Below are 26,050 nucleotides of genomic sequence, written 5' to 3'. Positions count from 1 at the left end.
CGCCGCCACCTGTTTTCGCCGAGCGCTTTTCAGCAGCTGTTCCCATAATTACGCTTTGCTGTCACTGCAGAGAACGGGAGGGTGCACGGCGGCGTTGTGCTATGCCGATAAACAAGGTAGTTAAAGGCCACTTATGGCAACACAGTTACTCTCCCAAAGGGGATTCAGCGTCTGTTTCCAGAACACATAATGGGTTGAAGTGTGTATGTGCAGTTGGACATAGAAAGCGCTTTTTATCCACCATTAGCTTGAAATGAGAGGCATCTGCTCCATGATGTGCATCTGTACTTTGGTTCCACTGAAACACCTTTTTTTTTTCCAACCAGACTTCAAACCCGCACGTACAAAGCCGCCGTTTTATTTTTCTTAACGCTCTTCTTTAATGAGACGTATCTGACCGTCGAGGATCAAGCCGACCCGGCTCGTGACGTGACGCCCGTGGCTCTGGCCTCAGACGCCCTCATAGAAGCAGAATTGGTTTTTCCTAATGAGCCAAACAAGCTTTCTCATTACAACATCCCCCAAAGGACAGCAGTCCCACTCTGTCAGCAGCACGCCCAGTCAAAATCCTGCTGCTGCACGGCCCCGGCGAAGAAGAAGAGCAAGTGTTGTTAGTTCACAAACACTTAAACCTGCCGCTGCTCGCTGTGCTCCTCGTGCCCTTCAGTTCAGTGTAACAGCTTTACCTCTCAGCCCCTCGTTGTACCTGGGAAGAAGAGAAAGCCAGGATTTGTTTTTGTTTTTTTAGCGGCTTAGAGGTATTTAATATTCAGCCGCTTTGTCAGAAAATGTTGTGCAAAGAAACACCGCCAAAAGAAATTTGTGTTACAATACTTATCACGCATGCACCCCTTTTGCAATTACATCCTTGGCTGATTTCTTTTAGCCTTTTTAAATTCATTTCCAATGACCTTTAATGTCACCAAATTGGGCCAAGTGTGGAGAGAAGTTTCCAGCAGTGTTAATTGTTTTAGGCAGTGATGTGCGGAGAACTCAGAGTTATGTGTTGAATAGAAGTAATTGTGATTCATTTGCGCTCTCTCTCTCATTCTCTCTCTTGTATCTCACTCTGGCTTTTTCTGTTTTTCTGGCACACACACATACACACACACACACACACACATCCGGCAACACCTTCCTCGTTAGCACGTGACGAGCTCAGCGAGGTGGAGACACAACAGAAAGGCCGATTAAGCAGGCGAGACTCTTGCTGCTGGAGTGATGAGTGTTTTTCCTCTGCCCTCTTCTGTTCACCTGCTTGTGTCTCTGCTGAAACGCTGCCTCTATCGCCCTCCCCTGCCCAGACAATAGACTGTAATGAATGGGAGCTACCCCATCGCACTGTTAATTAATAAAGGGCTTAATGGTATAATGGAGTGTGACTGCATGGCTGAGTCAGAGAGAGCAGAAAGGAGACGACACCGGCTTCTTACAGGCACTCCACTTGAAAGTGGGTTTGGTAATAAGTTTGACCTAAATGATCGGCACCTGAACGCAGCACCGCACCTTTTATTCACCTGGTAATGTTGCGTATTTTGCAACCGTACATGGATTTTGTAACCGTGGCTGTTAAAAAAAAAAGATATGTGAGCAGCTACATGCAAACTACGCAATAACCGAAGGATTAAAAATTATATATTTACTGTATTAAGGCCAACTTACGCCCTTTGTTGCAAGACTATCCATCTCTTCAGACTTCTTGGGCCACTTTTGTTTTTCTTTAGTGACTTTCTGGACTAACAAACCTGAGCTACTTTCCAGTGTTGCCCCATGAAGGCAAGGTCAGGGTGTTTCTATGCATACACCTCTCCAGCAGCTGATGTGAATGAGCTTCTAACGTTCCTTCTGCTGCATAGCCAGAAGAACAGCTGACAGTTTAACACACATACATGTAACCAGGGCCGTTGTATAGGGGAGAAAGGTGCCCAGTGCCCAGTAGGGCCCCCCAAAAAAACCCAGTAGTCTAATCTTTGTATGACTGAATTATTCTGCATAAGACCCTGACTAATACTCATAGTAATGCTGCATTAGCATCAAAACAAAGTAGGCTAAATAAAAAATGATAATACATACGTAGTCTAAGAAAAAAAGTGGAAAAGGAGGCAGGGGCCCACTTTAGTATTCTTTCAGGGGGCCCAGAATTCCTAGCAACGGCCCTGCATGTAACCACCAAAATGTCAAGCTCTCGCCCATGACCATGTAGAACATACCTGTCACTCTGCCCACCCACCTGTAGTTAAGAAATAAAGATTAGACCAAAACTACAAGAAAGACCTCAAATAGCAGAGCTGCATGATCATTACAGCTGAAATCACTGCAGTTGTTTTGAACTAAAGTTTCTGCAGATGATGTCATTGATTTTTGCAGCAGCTTGGAAATGGATTGAAAGTTAGTGCATATCCTCAATGGGGCTCAAACTTGTCTGACAGCAGAGACAGGGAATATGTAAATGAAACAGCTTTAGTGGAAACTTGATTGTGTTACAGAGAAACAGGAGACACTGTCCGAGGTGTCGACCTACTCTTGATTTAAACACACAACCTTTTCAGTGTTTTTACTTTACGCTACATCCATCCATTGTCAGTCCTTCTGTCCCAGGTGCACACACACACACACACACACACGGAGGTAGAGTCGACTCGGTGCAGCGAGGTTCTGTCAAGCAGCCTGACAAACTCATTCTTGGCTGCTGGAGCTTGTTCCTGTCTGATGAAAATGTTACACTGCTCTCTCATTCTCTGCCTCGGCCCCGCTATTCCCGGAACACAGCTCTGAGTGGGCGGTTATTCTGTCATCATTCTGGACGAGTGTACGCACACACACACAAAAACACACACACACACACACACACACACACACACACACACACACTTAGACAGGGTCCATCCAAAGTAATTTTTTCATCCAATGTATTACTATCTTCAACTGCTGGTCTAAAAGCCTCTCCAGGGACATAACTCATAGTCAGTGTTTATTTGTTTTATTTTGATGAAACATCTTCATTAAAGAGAAAGACTGGCCTCAGCAGTGACGCACACAGAGCTATTCATCTGTTGTTCCTTTCAGAGTGGAAATGGTACATTTGTGCTCTGTTGCCAGGGGGCCTGCACTGTCTGCAAACCAGCTGATGACAACTCATGAGTTGCTCCAATGTAAGAGCTGTCAAAGCTTAGAGATTGTGTAGATATATAAGCTGTGTCTGTCTTCACAAGTTCCTCTCATGATGAAAGGGAAGTTAACTGATGGTATTTACCCCCTCACTTGTTTCTTTCTGTCCCGTATCTGCCTCCTCTCAGCCGTGTGAGGGGTAAAGCAAAGGGTCACTTCCCGACAAGAGCCGGTGATTTTCTGTAAAACACGGGAGCGATTAAATGAATTCCGGCAGTGTGAATTTACTAATGGTCCATTCAGGGGACAAAGCCCAGTTGGCAGGTCGTACAAGACAGGTGTACCTGCCATTTTGAAAGAATAAGAAGAAGTAGGAGAAGAAAAGCAGAGGAAAAGAAGAAAAAAAAAAGAGGGAGGTAGGATGGCCGTCTGGAGAATAGGGGCCCAGTCAGAGGGTGTTGAAAAGAGCCTGCACCTGAACGCACCGCTGCATCCTAATAACTCCTCAGGAACAAAAACACACACACACACACACCTTACGCTCTAGCTTTCTCTTCTTTCCCCGGCTTCACTCTTTATCCGAGCAGCTGTGAAGGGCACACACCTGGCTGCCATCCATCTGGTTGCATGTGTGTGTATTGATGTGAGTCTATTTAAAGAGGTCTTGCTGTGGGTTTCTGGGGGTTGATTGCTCTGACCGACAGTATTGTTCATGTGGATTTGGCTGCCATGGCAATAACTACACATGTACATGCGCTATCTGGCCAATTACAGTGTTGCAGCAGAGATCTCGAGCCTCCCGTTGGGCGGGCCAGCGATCGGACCGACGTCGGCTCTTATCTGCTCCGTATGAATGTGTGTCGGGAAAGTGGATGGGATATTATATCACTCCTCGACTGCTGCTGCTCATGTGACCTTAAACACACAAAATATTCATAACAATATCATTTTAACCAATGTCTGGATTAATTGATTGGATGCTTTATCAATGTTTTCCAGCCTTTATGGGTTTATAAGACACTGTTCAACAACAATAACCATGATGGCCATAAAACACATCATAATTTAACAATCAAAATTCAAATTAACATTTCAAAGCATTCAATTTCCATTACAAATTGGATATGGTGTTCTCTGTCTCTGTCTTCTCAACATGTCAACATCAGACAATTAAGACAAATCTGGATTCTTACACTGAATTTTCTCAAGATGATGAAACACAAAGTGAAATTCATTCTCAAAAGGGAACAAATGTGTTGGAAGGAACAAAATTCTGTATCTGCCAGTGGTGGGGTACCATTTCTTAACTGGGCACAAGAAGCATTATATACCCTCTTTAGATAAAAGAAAAGGGTTGATTGAGTCCAGGCAGATGTGCAGACTCCCCAAAAATGAAATAGTCATATCAGGTTGCCTCTTTTCATTCTGTAGACTAAGAACTAAAATCAAAGCTGTTGATGCGAATACATTACATTATCTTGGCTGCAGTTGAAGAATCTTTGGTTGCTACTGAGGCACTGAATAGAAATGTCCTATAGTCAATATACAGTGAGACAGAAACCTGCAGTCTCTTGATGCCTTTGGTGTTTTGTTTCTCTCCCACCTCTGCTCTGCATCTTTTTGGCTGCCAGCAAGAAGTGAAAATACACAAATACTTATTCTTTTTGGTTATTTTTTTTCTATAGATGCTTTTTGTTCAACACCAGTGGCAATCGTCTGAAAAGTAACTGGAGTGGTTGTTTGATGGACGATTTTCCAGCTGAATTGATGGCGTTGGGTGATAGACACTCAGCGATCCTCCTTCACACCTCTCGGGCGGCTAAAATGAACCACCTTTGTGTACCATGCATGAAGATCTGCAGCTATGAGAAAGAAAAAAAAAAAGCTGCGGAGGCAATTTCCATCAAAAGGCCCGTGGCGGTGGAGAGAAAGAAGGTCTCAGTCTTAACATGTCGCAAATTATCCTTCAAAGGCGGCTGCTGTTTCAAAGGAAGACGCTTGTTGTTTGAGCATCGAAATTGCTACCTGGTGCTTTCAAAGTTCCTGGCCGTTCCTGCACCGAGCTCATGGCGCTGGAAGGGAATTAGCAGCGCTTGGCTGGACACTATGGCCAATTGACGATGACAGCGCTGAGATATGTGACATGCCTCGCCATCCGTTCACTTCCCTCTCTCCTGGCCCCCCTCGTCTTTACCCCTCTTTATCTTGTCTCCCGCTTGCTTTCCATTTTCTTGTCATTCTCCATCCTTGTTCTTTTCCCCCAATTTTTCTTCCACTGTCCTCTTTTAACCTTTTGTTTTTCAAAGTTTAAGTTGGATTCCTCTCAATAACAACACTACACATCTGTTTGTGCCAGCCGAGCCCAGCCCATAAGAGTCCAGACTTTTCTTTTTCCAGTCTTTTAAAGGGATAGTTCAACATTTTGACAAATTGGCCCATTGCCATAATCCCCATAGTTTTAAGAGTAGGTTCGTTACCTGTAATTGTCGGTGCAAGCTATTTTTAGAATGGCGGAGCAGAGCCATGAGCTGCTCAGAGCTACGCTACGGAGGCTCATGGGATTTCTTGGTTTCTTTCATCAAACTCATCAAATACACAATCCAACAACTCCAAAACGCTCTGGTGGACAAGTTGTGACCTGCACATTCACCACGCTATGAGAAAATAACAGAACGTTACCAGACAGAGTTGTTTTCGAGGTAAATTCATGCAAAACCACTGATGCGCGTTCCCGTCAGCGGCAGTTTTTCGGCAAGCGGTCTCTGCATTTATTGGACCAATTTGCCAAAATGTTGAACTATCCCTTTAAAACAGTTAATTAGCACATCAACAGTGCACAAATATTCATGTATAGTTCTTTCTCTTTAAAGATCAGCCGATAATCGAACAAAACAGATCTCACATCACCCTTCCTCTCCTTCTTCTCCCCCCAGCAGCCGGAGGAGGACGACATGGTGTTAACCCCCGATGGGACGCGAGAGTTCATGACCTTTGAGATCCCCCTGAACGACTCGGGCTCGGCGGGCCTCGGAGTCAGCGTCAAGGGCAACCGGTCCAAGGAGAACCACGCCGATTTGGGCATCTTTGTGAAATCCATTATCAACGGAGGGGCTGCGAGCAAGGCGAGTAACTACTCCCACTCCCGCTCCCACTCCCACTCCCACTCCCATTACCTTGATGGATTCCATTGATTTCATTCATTGTTTTGTTGTAACTCAAGGACCTGCAGCTAAGTACAAAGATGAGGTGGACCACTGCGCTGCCCTCAAGGAAATACTGTACATCACAATCAAAATGGGCATGTTTGTGATTTTCGAGTGGTCGCATGATGGTTTATGAGTGGTATAACAGCCATTGGGAATTATGTCCTTGTGGCAACAATGTTTTGAAACATTGTATTAGGCAAGGCAAGGCAAGGCAAGGCAATTTTATTTGTATAGCCCGTTTTTACAAACAGTTTGTCTCAAAGGGCTTTACATGGCATCGTAGCAACATCCTCTGTCCTTAGACCCTCACATCGACTGAGGAAAAACTCCGTGGAAAACCCTTTTAACAGGGAAAAATCGGAGAAACCTCAGGGTGAGCAACAGAGGAGGGATCCCTCACCCAGGACGGACAGACGTGCAATAGATGTTGTTACAGATAAGAAGACAGTTTACAGTTTTTCACAGAATGTGTGGAATATGGAAATGTTAGCAGGAGTTGATGAAGGCAGCCTCTGGTGAGGGGAGGGGGGGGGGGGGCCGGGAGAGCTGGCCAGCACGATGGGAGGCCTGGGTGGTAGACTGGTCCATGGGAAGGGAGGGGAGGCCGGTCTAGCAGCAGGGGAAAGGGTGGGAGGGGGGCGATGCAGGCGGCGGCTGGTGCAGAGAGATGGAGCTCCGGTGGATCTGCGGATTATTCCCTTGAAAAGCAGATGAAAGCCAGGTCGTGGTACAGTTTGTCCTCCATGGTTTGAAAACAGAAAATTACAGCATCATTATCTCATTAAATCTGTTCCAGTAAAAATACTAATAGATTTTTTGTGTCTATTGTGATTTTCTTAGAGATAAGGCTGCATGTCTGCTGCAGAATGTACACACTCATGTTTTAAAATGTTGACAGTATTTCATGAGCCAGATGTAACGACGGCGTTCGTCTTGCAGGACGGACGTCTGCACGTCAACGACCAGCTCATCGCGGTCAACGGAGAGTCTCTGCTGGCGAAGACCAACCAGGAAGCCATGGAAACGCTGCGCACGTCCATGTCCGTGGAGGGCAACATACGGGGCATGATCCAGCTCATCGTGGCGCGGCGGGTCGCCACAAACAACGAGGTAGAAAACACTCACACTGACGCACAAGGGGACTAAAGAGTCTGAGTTAATCGCTCCGTTGCGTTTGTTGAATCTATTTTAATCTATTAACTATTTTCATCACATTATTTCAGTCAGACTTCCCTCATGCACAAATTCACACACACACATACAAACTGTATATTGTAAATATTGTTTGCACACATTCAACAAACACACACATTGCACGCTTTAATTTAAATTCTGTCACTGAATAAGCAGAAGACATATTGAACTAAGAAGAGGGATGACTACATTGCAGCTGCACTGAATGATAAATGAGAGCGGCTTTCTTTCCCCCCCTCACCCCTCCACCACCACCACCTTCCATAGGTTTTGGGAGCTTTGAGATAGCTACAGGAGGAGGAGGAGGAGGAGGAAGAGGAGGACCTTTATGAAGCGACCACACCACCATGCAAATCTTCAAACAGTCCCATTTCCTGTGCGAGATGGGTGATACGTCTCATACCCCCCCTCCTCCTCCTCGCCCTTCCCTCCCCATCCCACCCTCCTCCATTCTCTGTGTGATTTTCTTTGGGGCCTTGATATGATATCTTAGAGGCACTTCACTGAGTTATGATTGACAGGCCTGTGGAATAACACTGTAGGATCGGCAGATAAAGGAATATGTATTGCGCTTAGGTGAATATTTGTCATGGATTATTGAAAGCGAGGCGGATTTCAACTTCATGAAATGTCCGTAGTGATACAGAACTAATCCCAGCGTAAGGAAAGAAAAAACCTGTTTTCTTTCACAGTAAAAACAAGACGAATGCAAACACGACTCAGCCGAATGTGTAAAAAGCTAAGTACAGTGTGACTGTGGCTTCATGTGTGAATACTCGAGCTCTCTCGCCGCCGCACACGTGGAGTCGCCCTGCAGCCAGAGGTTGTAGATCAGGTTTGATTAGTGTTGCTGTGACTCTAATTGGAGCCTGTGTCCTGTGGCTGTGTGTCAGTTTGGAGTACCACGCTGCGCCCCGTCCTCCCTCTCTGCCCTTCACCCTCATCCTCCAAGCGCTGTCTCTCTCTCTTCTCCACCACCACAACCACCACCACCCTCCTCCTCCTCCTCCTCCTCCTCCTCCTCCTCCCCCTGATGCCCTGCGATCTTGTTTTTCTTTTAGTTTTAATGTTAATTTTCACCTCCGTTCCCCCTCAACTCGCGGTGCTCCATATTTGAGAAGGACACGGGGAAAACCGCAGGTATCACTCCTGAGCTGCCATTAATTGCAGCGTTACTGTTTTTTTTTTTTTAACAGTGCGAGGGGCTGTAAGGCCTCCGGCAGTGTTTTTTCTCAGTTTGACAACGGGGATTATCAAAACTGCCTGCATCTGCCAGAATGCTTTAAAGCACTAACACAGGTCTCATCTGTACATATGAGCACGTCATGAGAGAACAGCTGTTATTGTAAAGCAGGAAGCAGCAGGTTTAATCAGAAACAAAATGCATTAACTGAAGACTCCATCATTTTGCTCTTATCATTTTAATTTCATGGCCATTAACCCTCCCCCCTCTCCCAGTTCCCTCAGTTTCAGACTGACAACAACGCTGTGCAGCCCCATCGTTCATGTGACACCACAGTGTTGACAGTTTATAGCGATGATGCCAACATGGAGGAAAACACAAGATACAAGTAGAATATAATGGAAAAGTCTATTTCCAGTAGTTCAAGCCCCAACCAAGTATTGAGTGCATAAAGATGGATACTTTTTAAAAGGCCAACATTTTCAGATTAAAAATGCTTTTTTAATTGGTCTTTTGTAATATTCAAATTTTTAGAGATACTGAATTTTAGGCCTTCATTAAATGTGAGCCATAATCATTATAATTAAAATAAATAAAGACATGAAATGTTTAATTCTGCGTGTAATGGATCTATATAATGCATTAGTTTCACTTTCTGAACTGAATTACTGACATAAATAAACTTTTCCATTATATTAATTTATTAAGATGCACCTGATACTGCCAAAACATAAAAATAATTACAGTAAAATCCTTCACTTTTACTTGTTTTTACTGTTTAAACCTCATATATACAGCTGGATCTCTGACTTCACCCGAACTTCATGTTCCACATTTTGTTGTCTCTGTGTGATTGAAACAACTCGCTGCATCAACACAGTCACGTTGCAGTTCTTAGATACACCTCTGTGCTCGGTCTTCACGCCTTTCTTTTTCCATTCTGCCTTCATCCCTCCCTGCTCCTCCCCCTCCCTCCCCACCTCCAGACTAAGGAAGAGGACACATGTCCCTCCTGGGAAAGCTGAGCCCCAAGGTTCAGTGAGTTCTATCACTTCGGTCCAGTCGCTCTCCTGTCCTCTCTAATCCCTCCCCAGCAGGCAGACAGGTAGACGGACTGACACTGAGCAGACAGTTACGGTCACAGACAGACGCCTCATGAGAAACACTAAAAATACTTTTTTTTATCATTATTATTATTTTGTTTTTTCCAGCTTCACTCTGTAGATGGATTTACGCAGGATGACATTTTTTACCACAATTCTGATCCATTTAGAGACGATTTGAAGAGAAAATGCAACAAGTTTGTATTTAACTTGACATTTTATTTCGACATCAATTGCTACAGTACGACAGGGCTTATTGATGATGCTGCAGAGAATGATGGAGAGTGTGAAACAAGATGAGCAGAGATGTAATAGTGCATTCTGGATTCCATCCATTAAAGTCCCATTATAGGCAATCATACATTGCTTAAGCTGCAGAGTTTTCAGGAAGCTTAGTGGTTTGAAAAGGTTTCTGTGAAGTGGAAGAGAAGCGTAATACACTCAGAGCGGAGGAAAGGATAAGATTTTAAAATGTATTTAAGGTCAGTTGCAAACCGTCGAATAAGGAAAGCAGAAGTTAAATGTCGACACGGCCCCCCGGCAGCTCCATCCCCCCCCAGCCATTCTTCCTCTATCTTTCCCCCGCTCTGCTGTGTTGGCCAGGCCAGATTTGTGGCAAGCCAGCGCCAGTTTGCCACTGTCACCCAGCCGAATGGGAGTGAGCACTGGAGGCCACCATTGAAATGAATCAGATCCATCACTGTCTGCAGGGAGGAGAGGAGCCGCGCGGCGCAGCCTCATGCATCAGCGCGAGGACCGAGATGGCTGCAGCGTATCCAGGCCACCTCACTCCATGAAAATTGCATTGATTTCATCATCGCTCGGTCCTGTGGGGCTAAAGTATGATCATCTTTGTTAGAGCAGGAAAGGAGTGGGGGGAAACGGGGCACAGTAATGCATCTTGGTAGTTTAAGCTTGTTTGGTTTGGTGAGTGTTTGCAAAAGCTCGAAGTGCAACTGCACACAGGAGCAGCAGCATGCGAGAGGGAGCTCATAGGATATGGATATGCACAGGAAACACCCTCACTGTGTGTGTGTGTGTGTGTGTGTGTGCCAGAACCTGGAGTAGCCTCCTCCTCACACACACACATACATATATACAAACACAAATTGCCCAAGGTCCCCAAAAAGCCTGTTTCCTTTCATCAGAACCTCCCAGACAGATCCTCTCAGTGGCAAAGACAAGTGTTTGAATAGATCCGTCCATGTCTGAAGTGGAGCAACCTGGACCATATTTAGCTGCCATTAAAGCCGTGGCAATGGGGTCGCCTCGCTTTGGGTTAAAATACAAATTAATTCTGACCTTGGGATGAAGAGAGAAAAAAAAAATCAAAACACTTCATCTTTATTGAGGATCAATTCAAACCGAACAAAGCCGTCTGCTGCTGCGCTTATCTGTGAGGATCTTTTCAATGTAGTGAGCCTCGATTCTGACACGTGTGGACACTTCCTGCCCTCGCCCCAGTTTTAAAGATCTACTTTTAATTTGAGGAGGAAGTTGACAAAGTCTCTTAAATCAGTTGCAAAGTGTCTCCATCTGCTTTTGGAAATCGAACCTCACACCATCAACCTTGATGTTCAAAACCTAAAGAACACAAAGGTAGGGGATTAAAAGTAAAACTTACAACATTTCAATACGCTCAGTAGACACACACACACACACAAGCACAGACAGCCACACACACACATACACACACATACATAACACATTCACAATTAATTCCCCCTCTCTGTTCTGGCCCCCGTTTGAAAAACCACCACTCTGCCCCAGATAGTCGGGCGATATGATTGGTCACCACCAGTTCGTTTGAAGCATTGTAATTGCATTGCCGCTTCAGAGGCTGTATAATTTCTCCTCTGTATCTGACTTCTATTAATATATCGGCACATGTGTTTTAGCAATTACAGTTATGGAAAGTCATTTCATTTCACTTCATTTATTTATTTATTTATTCCACCACTCAGCGCCGCCGCGTTCACAAATCTATTTCAGTTGTGTGGTTGTTTCTCAACTTCCTCTTCTCCTTTATTTCATAGTTTAAAAAAAAACTTGTCATGCGCTCTTTCAGTATTTCAGATATGAAACCTGACACGTCTGTCAGCGCCGCTCTGGTTCATCACAGTTTGTTGGTGACAATTCGACACATCATGCAGAAGCGTGGCTGTTGTTGTTTTCCGCCCTATAAATCTTAATGATACAGTAATTAACCATTAGATGGATGAACCTGCAGCAGCAATTTTTTACACCGGTTTGAAAGTAATTTTCTCAGAATTGTTGAACCAACTACAGCAGTAAATTGAGAGGTTTGATGGACAGACAGCATCTGAAAGAAGTGACATAAATACCTACTGTAGTGACAGTATCTTCTTTTTTTAATCGGTAACCCGCATTTCTCAGCACTGAGGTCACGTTGGCACCAGTACACACTTGATAATCCTGCAACATCCTCTCCAATAATGTTATGTTACATTATATTGTACCATGTTTTTCCTAACAATCCTCTGCAGATTAGATTAGATTAAAAATCTTAAAGCATCTACAAACTGGGCCGTTGTATAGGGGAAAAAGGTGATGATAATTCCAGGGGCCCAGTGCCCAGTAGGGCCCACAAAATACCCCATAATCTTTATGACTGAATTATTCTGCATAAGACCCTGACTGAATATTCATAGTAATGCTGCAGTAGCATCAAAACAAAGTCAATAAAACATGATAATGCATACGTAGTCTAAGAAAAGTGGAAAAGTCAGGGGGCTGGGGCCTACTTTAGTATTCTTTCAGGGGGCCCAGAATTCCTAGCAACAGCCCTGTCCGTGAGAAAACAATTCCTTCATGTGTTATATTGACTGAGAGTGTAAAAAATCTAATGATAATACAATAAGAATTGTAAATAACTATTCAAAATGAAGTGTAAGAACTTTGTAAAAGAGATGTTTGTTAGCATTAGCAGTAGTAAAGAAAGAACAAAAACATCATCTGAATTCATTTAGATGATAATGTGAAAACGTAACTAGCAGCTAATGAGTGGGGGATCGTGGTAATCTTATTATACTCCAATAGAACAATCTGGGTTTTATTATAGTGTCGCTGAGACAACAAGTCTCCTCCTCCCACTCTTCCTTCTTATCCTGTTTATGAACTTCTGATCAGTGCTGGATGTCTGTGTCTGTCTCCTGCAGCAGCCGCAGCAGTTCATGACATTACAAAGATATTTATCAGCGCGGCATCTAAACGCAGACAGGCCGATGATGATAAGCATGTTTGTGACTGGGTTTCATTTCTCTGATTCTGAATTCATCACACACACATACACACACACACATAGACACACACCTCTCTGTGCATTTTGATGTTATTTATGACAGAGATTTCCCGCAGACATCCACTATTTCTGACAGACTGGTTGTCGTATGTTATATATTTTTTGTCCTTCCTGACAGCGCCACCACGACTTGCCAGCGAAGCAGTGCATTAATCACAGCAACAAAAACACATTTTAACCACAAAAACCTTTCTCATCTTCCCCCTGTGTGTGTGTGTGTGTGTGTGTGTGTGTGTGTGCCAACTACTTCCCTACATCCTACACATCTGCAGATTGAGTTGAATTTTGCAGCGCACTATTTTTACACCGTGTTGCTCTGCCACGGAGCTCTCATGATAATTCATGAGCCGGAGCTTCTGCCCGGGGACGTCCAGAGATCCCCTCCCCATTTGTTTGATTCCATTTATTGAATAAAGACATTTGTAACTTTCACTTTCTTTTTCTTGCTTGGCTCAGCAGAACTCTCTGTCACGACCACCTGGAGACAGGAACGTAAAGCTTTTAAAGTAAAGAACTCCCTCGTCCTCTGATCACTTGAAAGACTTTCCAGTCCAGCAAACTCCAATTATGTAAAGAAACCACGGCAAAGTGATCCAATGCATTAAATATCTGAGGTTCCTGTTTTCTCATTTCCTTAAGCCACTGGACGCTTTATTAGGTACATCTTGCTTGTACCTGGTTTGAACCCTTTTTTTCCTTCAGAGCTGCCTGAATTCTTGGCGGCAGAGATTCAACAAGGTGCTGGAGGATTTTGTCTCAGAGCTGTTTGTCTATATTGACACGATAGCATCACACAGTTGCTGCACAGTTGCAGACTGCAGCTCCATGATGTGAATCTCAAGATATTGTTTCGCTCAGAGAACTGTCACTCTCTGGATATTTTCTCTTTTTCCCTAGAGACTCTAAGGAAAAACCCCAGAGACTGTTCTGTGTGAAAATCCCAGTAGAGCAGTTTCTGAAACTCTCGGACCAGCTGGTACCAACAACCAGGCCACGTTCAGAGTCACGTTTTTGGTGCCTTGTTTGAGCCTCAGCAGTTCCTCTTGATCGTGTCTACATGTGTAGGTGCATTGATTTGCTGCCCTGTGATTGGGCCTTTCAGATATTTGTGCTTATGAACAGTTAATCAGGTGTACAAGACACAAGTGAAAGACAACACGCACATCCTCTTACCCAGTTTAGGGTGTCTGCTGGACCCCCCCAAAAAAGACATATAGATGTAATTTATTAAAACATGACGTTTTGAGCCTCAGATGTTTACATATAAAATAAATGGGCAGAGACGCCATCTTTAAAGGTCAAGGTCATGTGATCTAGTACACCCGTTGTGCATTTACATCAATCAACAATAGAAGAACCTTTTCAACATAGTTTTAAACAAATACATATATACACATACATCTTACTAGAATCTTATGTTCCCCAAAAGGATACAACATACTATTTATGCATACTACATAAATATCAGTTAGAGGCACCTCTCTTTTTAGATAATAATTAATACCAATAATAGGGACAACACTCATAGGAGATATTGAAAATTCTTAGAGACAAACAGATGTCCAATCACAAGACAGAGAAAGACAGTATTGATATAAACACTATGACCATTTTCATTGAAAAGAGACACAATGATAATACAGTCATGAAATTAAAAAATTGGAAGCAAATTCCACCAGCCTGGCTGTGTGGTCATTAAAAGAATCAATCAATCAATCAATCAATCAAATTAACCTCAATGCATATTGAGATATCCATATAGAGCGTCAAAAAGAGCCAATCAGAAAATGTTTTTTGTTTAAAACTATGTTTAAAAGGTTTTTCTATTGTTGATTGATGTAAATGCGTGTGTGCGAGATCACATGACCTTGACCTTTAAAGGTGGCGTCATTTTATATGTAAACATCTGAGGAAGAGCCGGTTTGGCTCAAAACGTCATGTTTTAATAAATTACACTTGCATTGGAGCCCATTTGGTGTGGAGACTGTCCTCATTATACAGTTAATCAGGTGTACCTAATAAAGCGACCAGCGTGTGTTACAGTTTAGCACCGCATCTTCAGAAATCTCCACTGTTGCTCTGCTGTTCCACAACGCGTGGACTCTAACTACTGTACACTGCCGAGGTTTTGATTTACATGACAGCTAATTAACGTCAAGGCTGCGAACTGAAGGAAAGTGACAGGCTCACAACAGCGGGATGCAGAGGAGTGACAGGGCAGCGTGGAAGAGTGAGGTCAGGGGGCGTTAACGCAACAGTTTTTTAGACACGAGTTAATATCATGTAGAATCAAAGTGATGCAATTTAATGACGAGATTTCAAAAAGACAGAGCGGATGAAACAGGAAGGGTCCAGTGTTTGTTTCATCCGCTTTGTACTGGATCACAGATTACCTGACTCTTCTGTTTTTTTACCACCACACCATTAGGGAAGGTGGTCAGCTAATGGGCAGGCTCCAGCTCTGCTTTATTATTGATGAGAGGCAGCAGGCGGTCCAGGAGAATGATCCAAGACTTTGTTCCTCGGCGTCGTTGCATCATAGTGTAGAAACCCGGCGGCAGTCACGGTCACGGCGGCTCGAGTCGACGTGAAGAGAGCAGCTCTAACAGCTCATTGTGTTTTCTCACAGAGCAGCCCAGGTGCTCTCCTCCTCAGCATGTCAATGCACCGTGTTTGTAATTCATTCCAGCGGTGTTGCTGTTGGTCACTGAGCGAACGTTTATGCAAAGAGACAAAAGGGGGAAGGAAGTGGCTCGCCCCAACAAAAGACGCCCGCTCGGATGAGAGCAGGGCTGATCGATAGCGCCTTGAGAGAGCTATCAATCAGAGCCCCGGCCTAGTAAATTATGGTTTTATTAGTATTGAGCTGACCACTGCTGGGAGAGACCTTAAAACATTGAGATGCCTTCCCACAGCTGAGGCAGGAGAGGGGGGAAAGAGGGAGGGGGGAAATGTGCGCTGACCCCACCCCGTCCACTTAATATGGAGTGATCGAAGTCCAGTTAGATCATGACATGCAGGAACTACATCTCCCCCTGTTGACATTACAAATAGGAGTGATTCATGGAAAGGCAGCAGGATAGAGCGAGGCCACGATGCAGTGCACTCTGGGAAATGCAGTTTGCAAACCGAGCAGTGACTAAATTGAGGAGAGTAGATGGCAGAGCGGCAGAAATGCAATTCCAGTGCTGCCGGGCCCTCATTCCCAGCCGGCTCTCCGAGGACTAACTCATTTAGGAGCGGCAGGGGAAACTCAATAGGACCAATTGAGAGAATAATATATTGAATCTGGTGGTTGAGTGGGCTGCTTGGGCACGGTGGAGGACTGCAGAGGTGAAGTGTGTGCTTTAGTGTCTGAAAACCCGAGTGTTGTTAAGCAACATACACACACACACACGCCAGTCCTTTCACTTCACTTGTTAGCTGTATACGATACCATTGCACTGTGCTTGAACTTGGCCGCTACGAGCAGCAGAAGGATTGTCGGGAGCAGAAGTATAGATCCCAGCCGAAGAGATGAAAAGACGACTGAGGAGTATTTGATGTGAGAGAATAAGGAGTCGGGTCGGGAACAAAGCCAGAGAAAACTCCTTGAAGTTGAAGTGAAACCGAAGCTGAAACTATAAACTGTGTTAGCTGATAAATTTTAAGGTTGTGCATTTGAAATGGAGTCATTGATCATCTCAGTGGACGTCACGATGTTGTTGCAGCTTCCAGAGTTCAGTGTTAACTGTTGAACCCAAGCTCACCACAATGTGTGATGTTAATTGGTGAATCAGAATAACTTTATTATTCTTTTGATACAAACAAACATGCTCCCAATGGAAAAATAAAAAAGTTAGGAGTTAGAAAATTAAAAAATATATATATATGAAAGTAATACCCATCCCTTACAACATATATATTCCCAATAGCAGGAAAAAATAAACATTTTTTCCATATTCACATATATACATGATGTTTAAAATGATTTATGCACATTATACACGTTTCTGGTAATTCTCAGAGTTATTTATTTTAGCAATTAAGTTAATGATATTCTAGCTAAAGTGCTGAAATTTCTCTTCAGCACTTGGATGGTTTGATATTAAAATGTCCAGACAGTCATGGCCTCCAAAAGATGAATCTACACTACAGTATAGTCCCTTTAAATTTCCTCAGGTGAAACTAGTAGGTAAAGTTTTGCATTGGAGTTCAGTTTTGTATTGGCTTGCATGGTCCTCAGATGATGAATCCTATTTGTTTTTAACATGCTCAGAATCAGCATGTTATCTTTGTAACTGTGAGCACTGGTTTCCATAGAGCTGCATGCTAGCAGCATGGCTGTAGACCGGCTTGTTGTACTGGAGTTAAACTCTGGTCAGGAGTTTCTCTCTTACGCTCTCTCCTGTTGATTTTCTGTCTGCATGATGTTTGGGGTGGGTGAAATTTTTAAGTTTTGCCCAGAAACTCCTCAAACACCTTCGGAGTCCACTTTGAGAGGCACTGGCATTAGATGAGACTCTGGTGGTGGATGTGAGAAGCTAATGAAAGTGGGAGCTCCAGGCAGCAGCAGAGAGGTGAGTTGTGCCCGTGGCAGGATGCAGCAGCTTAGGGACTGTAATTACAGCATTATAGTGGAGGTTGACTGGATTAGGGCCAGAGCAACAGGCTGAGACCGGGATAGAAGGCCAGGAAATGGCCATGGACCAGACATTATTAGCCTTAGTTGACAGCTTAAGACCAGCTCTGTCAACACACCGCTTCTTCTCCTTCACCACACGCTCAAGGTCAGGGAGATGCTGATGCACGGGGATATATATAAATAATAAAAAATGAGCTTCACCCGCACTGCCTTCAGGCTGCATGTGCACGTAAATGAATAAAAGCAGCACCGCAAACACACAAAGACGCAGAGGGATGTTTAGGGAGTCCAGTCACTGAGCAGCAGCTGATCTTGACTGGGCTTGATGCAAGTCACAGCGCTCTGCCCTCGCCCTCAGTCAACAGGATAATCCACTCTGAAAATGACTAGATTAAGACAGATTAAACACATGATGAGGTGATGAGAGCTGTGGGGTAAGAAAGGACTGAAATCTCACCACTGAAAGACTTAAAGGAACACGTCCCTGTACCTGTGGACAAATAAAACCTCCTCCTCCTCCATCGGGGATTAAATTGGACGGCGGTTTGATCGCTGCGATGCCGCCGGTTGGTTTATTTCCCCTCGATTGTTATGTTTCGACTTTTTCTATGATTGGCACCCTTGTGGCTATCAATGTTAACGCTAACTGCCAATTTCCCCTGCACATGTCATCATCATTTTATCTGATGCAAGAAAGTGTTCTTGAGCATCAGAAGATTTTACCTTAGAAAGAAAAAAAAAAAAACTTGACTGAAGAACAGGTGACAGCAAAGGGTGCAGGTTTTACCTTAAAATGCCACGGCTTGTCGTACAGGTGGAGACATTTCACCCTCTGTTGTGTCATATGTGGTGTTCAGGTATTCAAACCAGGAAAAATAAAAGGTTATTTTCTGAGTTGCATCAGTCTAATGTCCACAAATGTTCTAAAATTTAATCAGCCCTGATTAAAGTTTGTTTTTAATTTGTGTTAGCCATGTTAAAATCCAACAGAAACAATAAGGACATTCAATTTCAATTTGAATATTTATTAGAAAGGCTGCCCATCTAAAAGCAAACAACCAAAATGCACTAAAGCAACTCGTCAGTAGGAAAGTCTAATTACTTTTGCTATTGACCTTTCAAAACATAGTAATTATAAAGTCAGAAAATAAACATTGTTTTTCCTCTTTCAGAATAGTTTTTTTTATTCTCTAATCATCTCAGACAGGATCAACAGTTTTCTTAAAGTAACTGTCACCAGTCCCACTCAAACTTTGAGATGTTGATTATGGATCATTACAGGTTTAACATTACTACATTATATCAAACTGCAGCTCCTTCCTGTCTATTAACCAGATGTTACATCCAATATCTCTAGCTAACACAGTTTCATGACACTTTCAGTCCATAGAACTGAACCTGCATGTATTAAAGGGATTGTTGAACATTTTGGCAAATTGGCCCATTGCCATAACACCTATAGTCATAGCAGTAGGTTTGTTACCTTTATTTGTCGGTGCAAACTATTTTTAGAACGGCGGAGCAGAGCCACGAGCTGCTCAGAGCTACGCTACGGAGGCTAATGGGATTTCTTGGTTTCCCTCATCAAACTCATCAAATACACAATCAAACAACTCCAAAATCCTATGCTGTTGCTATGACTATAGTGATTATGGCAATGGGCCAATTTGCCAAATGTTCAACTATCCCTTTAACATGTTGGATGAGTGCATGTCAGGAAAGTGAACATTTGGATTATTCACTTTTGACTCGGTGACCTTTAAAGAACCAGAAAAAAAAAAGAAAAGTTCTGTGTGCCAACCAGGCCCGGCCTCACCTAAACACTGCCACTGTGCAGAAGCATTATCTCATTAGCATGCACACGAGCAGACTTAATTAATACTGGATACACAAAAATTAAATTGCTCTGTGTTAAGTGGCTTCCAAAGTCTATTTGCCGTCGAGGCCGATGAATATTTTCTTTTAAATCAGCGTGTCCTCGTTCCAGAGATAGAGGGAGACAGTGACAGTAAGTGTCTCTGTGAGATCCACTCCACCCGACACATCCTATACATACTGTAGTTTTCATTTCACTCGGGTCTCAGCTGTCGTCTTCCTCATTCACTCTGTCCACTCGTTTCCCTCCCTCCCTCCCTCCTTCTCTCTCTATCTGAAACCTCCCATCTCGCTTCCTGTCAGCTCATGACAAGTCTGTGCCAGATCTGAAACGGATTAAAAAGTCTGGTAGAGGAGGTGTCGAGTAAGAGAGAGAGAGAGAGTTAAATAAATCTTCATTTAAACAATATGAACCTTATTGAGCTCGAATCATCCAGGGACACGCTTTTTATTACGAGGCTGGCAGTGGCCGTGGCTCTGATTGTAATTGCATTGACCCACGCACCCCCTCCCCTCACCCTTCACACACATACTCACACACACACACACACTCAAACACACACACACATACATACGCGCACACTTCTTTCCCTTCCCTTCCTCGGCCCTCGCTCTTATCAGCACACTGTCTCGATAAAGTCCTGCGCGCTCAACCTCATTAAACCTCTCATTTATATTAAACAGCCCATAAGTCCCTCTGGCCTGGTGTGTGTGTGTGTGTGTGCATGTGTGTCTCCCAGGATTCACTGCTCCCGCGAGGAGGCGACAGGCGACACCCTCTCTGCACCGCGGCCTCGGCTCCAACACTCTGACACTTCCTCTTTCTCCTTTCATTTCTTCACCAGAAACTCCACACACCATGACAGTGGGGTGTTTCCTCCTCTCCTCTCCTTCTTCTCCTTCTCCTTCTTCTCTCCTCGTCCTCCTCCTGCTCCCCTGTCTTCCGGCTGCTGCTGCTGCTTGATCTTTCCCTCCCCTCTCCCTTGGCCGGGGGCCAGCAGAGTATTGTGAGACATCAATATTAGCCGGGGCCTCCTGGTTTAAAGCATGCTTGAGGTACAGAGTTGAACTGCGCGAGACTATCTGGCTGTGAGGGAGTTATCTGTAATAGGTCCTGTACAGGGAGTTCTTCTCCAGTGCATTCCCTCCTGGCTGCCCACAGGCTGCTGTGAAGCATTGTGGGAAATAAGGCCAAGGCCTGCATGAGCTTTCTTCTCTCGCTCTCTGCACATGGATTTTTCTCTCTATACCTCCTGACTCCTTTTTGTGTGGTTGCTTTTCTGTCTCCGCCCCTACAAAATATCAGATTTGACAGACTATTGGCTTCTGAAGACTGGACACAGTATCTGGACCCAGTGGTCCTAAACTCAAAGACTTTGCTGCTAACCATGCCCCCCCCCCACCTCCTTCTCCCTGTCCCACACTTCTTCTGTCAAGACTGGGTGTACAGTGGGCTCAATAACCAGCAGTGCAGCACATCGACCACATGGCAAATGTCACTGGTCCATTTACTGGGGCTCATTGTTAGAGACAGCTGTCTGTCGGCCTATGGGAAATCCATGGAGCTTTATCCAGCCTGCGCTGTTGAAGGAGCCGTTTCACACTGCTGAACCAGAAAATACCCACGTAAGCCGAGATGGATGCTGAAGCCCCGGTTCCATGTATTTGGACTATTGATGGCATTGCATTAGGAACCGTAATATGCAGACACCATTTCCTCTTCTTCTCTGTGTGAATCTGACTGTGGATATACTTGTTTCTATACTTTTTTAGACAATTTTTGTTTTTCCAATAGACTCTGCTTTTGGATCGCTTTAATGCAGAGCCACTAGGATTATTGATTATTTCAAAAACCTTTCACATCTTAAAGGGATACATGTAGTTCAACATTTTCGCTATAGTTTTAGCAGTAGGTACGTTACCTTTATTTGTCGGTGCAAGCTATTTTTAGAACGGCGGAGCAGAGCCGTGAGCTGCTCAGAGCTACGCTACGGAGGCTCATGGGATTTCTTGGTTTCCCTCATCAAACTCATCAAATACACAATCCAACAACTCCAAAACGCTCTGGTGGACAAGTTGTGACCTGCACATTCACCACGCTATGAGATAATAACATAACGTTACGAGAAAGAGTTGTTTTAGAGGTAAATACATGCAAAACCGCTGATGCTCGTTGCCTTCAGGGACAGTTTTTCAGGAAGCAGCCTCTGCTCTCTGCTGTCTGGATTATGGCAATGGGTCAATTTGCCAAAAATGTTGAACTATCCCTTCAAAGCACATGGCTGCAACCTTCTGTTTAATTCGCTGTGAAATTTAGTTTTTATTGACCCCCAGGTGCACAATAAACGTGTTGCATATCGTCAAATCTTTCATGACCTCTCATCACCTGTCTCCAACCCCCCCTCTGTGTTTTCCTCTCCTCTCTGCAGGAAGCCCCCGGCAGCCCTCCGGTGTACGAGCAGTCCATCAACTCTCCACTGGACAACCACGAGCGCCGGATCTCCAACTCGCTGTACGAAAGCATCGAGGGCCTGGGCGACGTGTCGACGCCGCGGGCTAACTCGATCGGACGCATGGGTGAGTCAAACATCAGCCGGGTGCGTTTACCCTCTCAACACCTTTGGGTTTCTCTCTGCTGCAATAAAATCACTCCGCAAATTGGATTTTTTTTTTGGTCAGTCACTCCCAATTCAGCCTCATGGGATGTGTGGTTGACCCAGTGACCTCATGCTCACTGGATAATACACTCAGCCAGGACTTTATTAGAAACATCATAATAATACTGGGATGGGTTTTCACAGCTGCTCCTAATAAAATTCTTTCATTCCTTCTTTATGAATTTGCGTAATCATCAACGTTCACGTCCTCATCTTCTCCTGTCAAGTCCTTCTCTGACCTCTTCCACCCTCCAAGCCTTGTCTCGCTTCATCGCCCCGCACCCTGAGGTGTGCTGTTTCACTGCTCTAACCTCTTTTAGGGATTAACATCACCCCCCACCCCCCCCACTTCACCTTCACTCTGACATCAGCGGGCTTAGATCTCGGCTCTTCAGGTGTATTGGAATTGGCAATTCAATCCTGGGGCCGGTCACCGCTGTCATCTCAGCATCGACAGACCTCTCACATATGCAAACAGGAGCAGAGGTGGGAGTGTAATTGCATCAGGGAGGGGGGGGGGGTCGTCTACCCTATCGTTGTGGTGCAGTTGCATGTATCCGCAGTGCACCCTCCATGTTATTTTCTCCTCTTCTTCATCAAGCCCCCGTCCCGTCTTTGCTCCCTCTCCTCTCTGATGAACCGTCTCCTCCTTGTCGTCTGTCTTTCTCCTCTTTCACCTCCCACTTCCACCTCCTGCACAGAGAGAGTGAATTTTGTAATCTGTCACTGAGCCACACTTTGTCCCTTTTTTCCACCCCCACCCCCCCCACTTTCTCCCACTCGGTCTCCTGTTTCTCTCCCATCCCCTCCCCACTGTGCCGTTCCCCCCAGAGTGGTGCCACTCTGCTACTGATCATAGAAGATCAGAGCCTGTGTCAGAGGCATCTGATGGTTAATTAAGCCTCCAGATCAATAGGGCCTGCCCCTGACACTCTCTCTCCCCCTCTCCCCTTCTCTTTTTTTCACTCTTTCATCATGTCTTACTCCGCCATCCCAAATCAAATGTTCTCAAATTGGTTGAGTTTTCCCCTCAGTTTGGCCTATTTATGCCACTTGCTTTTCCGACGCCAGCTCTTTAGAGCTGCGCTGTGATCATGTGCAGCAGCAACTGTGGTGCTGATGGAAAAGTTTTCTTGCCATTCAAACTTCAAGGGCAACCCAGCGCTCAGCGTCTCATCCCGCGGAGTGGGAGTCAAATGAGCCAAGTGAAAAGTTTTAGGGATCGGGGATGGGCGGGGGCGGAGTGGGCGTTAAAGCTCCGAGTTATCACAGCGGAAGCTCAGATCGTCGACTCAGATTGTCTCCCAGCAAGAAGATGTCAGCTCCTTTTCTTCCGTGTCTTCAGGCTGTCTGGGAGTCGTGCCCTCATTAACCCACGCCTACGTTTTTCGTGACAGGTCGTCGTCTTTTAAAAACTGACACAATTCCCCTGTTTAAATTTCTGATGCAACCGGAGATGAGTTCACATTCAACGCTGAGGGAGAATTTAACACCCGAGTGAAGTGAAATCCAGAAACATGTCGTTCAGCGACAGACACATTTAGGGTGTTTCTGTTTATGTGATCCTTATTTTCTCCTTTCAAATCTACAGTTTACTTAAGATAGACGTCATATTTGTTATGTAAGATGCATTTAAGTACAGTAGAAAAGTAAAGTATCTGTCTCCTATACAGCTATACACAAAATATAATCAATATGCCTGTTGCCTTATCTTACTCATTTGTATTCATCCAGCCTGTGTTTTCTGTCTGTTTCTAAATTGAACCAAACTGTCACTCTACTACATTTATTTACTTTAGTCAGACTTTCAAATGCAGACACTATAATTATACAACTCGACAAAATGATGCTTCAGTCTCCTGGCTGATGTTGATGGTGGGTTCGTGCAGTCAGTCAGACAGACACGCGCTGCTCCCCTCCTGCTCCTCCTCTATATGTTCCTCCAGTTCAGACGGGCTCAGACATATCGCCTGGTGTGTGAGATGTGACAGTTGTGGTTGGAGGACAGATGCTGAGATCGGCTCCGCAAGGTCAGGAAGCGCAGCGCAGCACAGCCGGCAGGGCTTGACTGACAGCTCGATGTTGAGTGTATCTAGAGCCGCTAAATTACTGAATCATGAAGGCCATGAAAGACGTGTGGAGTTTGGGGTCGGTGCTTGGAACAGACACACGCACACACACACGCATGTACAATCTCAACATCAGGTTATACACAATTCCCACTGATGTGAGTCGACGTTTTCCCTCAGAGAAAACAGTTTACTCTGAAAACTCTGAGGCTTTTTACATCTTAAAGGGATAGTTCAACATTTTGGCAAATTGGCCCATTGCCATAATCCCTATAGTCATAGTAATAGGTTCGTTACCTTTATCTGTCGGTGCAAGCTATTTTTAGAACAGCGGAGCAGAGCTGCATGCTGCTCAGAGCTACGCTACAGAGGCTAATGGGATTTCTTCTTTCTAAAACAACTCTGTCTGGTAACGTTCTGTTATTATCTCATAGCGTGGTGAATGTGCAGGTCACAACTTGTCCACCAGAGCGTTTTGGAGTTGTTGGATTGCGTATTTGATGAGTTTGATGAGGGAAATCCCATTAGCCTAATGTAGCTCTGAGTAGCTCGTGACTCTGCTTAGCCGTTCTAAAAATAGCTTGCACTGACAATTAAAGGTAACGAACCTACTCCTAAAACTACAGGGATTATGGCAATGGGCCAATTTTCCAAAATGTTGAACTATCCCTTTAAAAGACAGAGGAGGGAGTCTAACCCAATCAGCCCCTCTCCTCCTCCTCCGCTGCTACAAATGGACCACAGTGCTCAAATGGGAGTGATTTTCCTGCTCCAGAATTAAGACCCAACTTTGATTGTGAATCATTGCAGATGGCAGCAAGTCAATATGACCGAATTGTAAACTCCATATTTCTGCCAACTGGGTGATTGTTACTTCTACGTTGTCTATTTTCTGTTTTTTTTTTTTTTTTTAAAGAGCAAACAGCTCCTTTCTTAAGATGCCTTATCTCACTTTACCCAGGTATTGATCACTATGGACCCGGTCCTCACAGCATTTCTTGTGAAGCTGTATAAAATAGGTTTTGGTCCTTACACTTGAATGAAAAAAAAAAAAAAAATTATAATTACCATGGTAACAGCGAAGAAAAACTCAAATAACACAGAAGACAGGTGCTATTATGCTGGTATAGTGCCATCACATTGATTGTAAGGGCACTTACAATGTCGTACTCTTCCTTAGTAGTGTATTTGGGCTGTCATTCATGTCTATCTGGGGTCTGTGTGTGTGTGTGTGTGTGAGAGGGAGCACACATTCAGATAATCAATAGTCAAGAGGTAATTTGAGGACCCCTTTGCTTCACTAAGCCATGAAAAGCTGTGATATTGTCGAGCTTTAGCTTCTCACATGTACACGCCATGAGCTGTAGCGTCACACACACACACAGGACGACGCTCGGCTTGACTCCCTCAATCAAACAAGTTCCTGACACTTTCTTTTATTCTTCTTTTATTCTCCTGTTTTTCCTCCATCCTCACCTTCCTCTTTGCCCTTTTGGTGATGAAGGCAAAGAAAGAAACTAAGTAAGGGAATACGGAGCTGAGTGAAATATCCTGCGTGTGCGCTCAGTGTGCGAGCGACAGCCGAGGTTTGACACAAAGGTCGTTAGCATCACACCCGGCTTCGCCTTCCGTTCCGTCTAATTGAAAAGTGCCACTGGGTGCGGGTCGACACGCTGGGGTGAAAATTGAGGCTCGCGGACTCGTCTGTG

At 44.5% G+C, this 26,050-nt stretch overlaps 1 protein-coding gene across 6 annotated transcripts in view; it reads left to right on the top strand.

Moving 5' to 3' along the window:
- Positions 1-26,050, top strand: part of LOC146966280 (partitioning defective 3 homolog) — a 372,282-nt gene that overhangs the window by 201,543 nt on the left and 144,689 nt on the right. For 4 of the 6 annotated variants that reach the window (XM_085762580.1, XM_085762578.1, XM_085762576.1 and 1 more), the window contains exons 13-15: positions 6,042-6,230; positions 7,254-7,424; positions 22,045-22,192. In XM_085762580.1, the coding sequence (XP_085618706.1) occupies positions 6,042-6,230; positions 7,254-7,424; positions 22,045-22,192 (508 nt within the window). The remainder of the gene's footprint in view (positions 1-6,041; positions 6,231-7,253; positions 7,425-22,044; positions 22,193-26,050) is intronic. The other 2 variants (XM_085762582.1, XM_085762581.1) reach the window with 1 other exon arrangement.

Source organism: Trachurus japonicus, chromosome 20 (assembly GCF_045865225.1).
Source record: "Trachurus japonicus isolate A0001 chromosome 20, Traja_1.0".
NCBI classification, from domain to species: Eukaryota; Metazoa; Chordata; class Actinopteri; order Carangiformes; family Carangidae; genus Trachurus; species Trachurus japonicus.
Note: the sequence above shows the minus strand (reverse complement) of the source record. Positions and strands in the feature narration are given on the sequence as shown.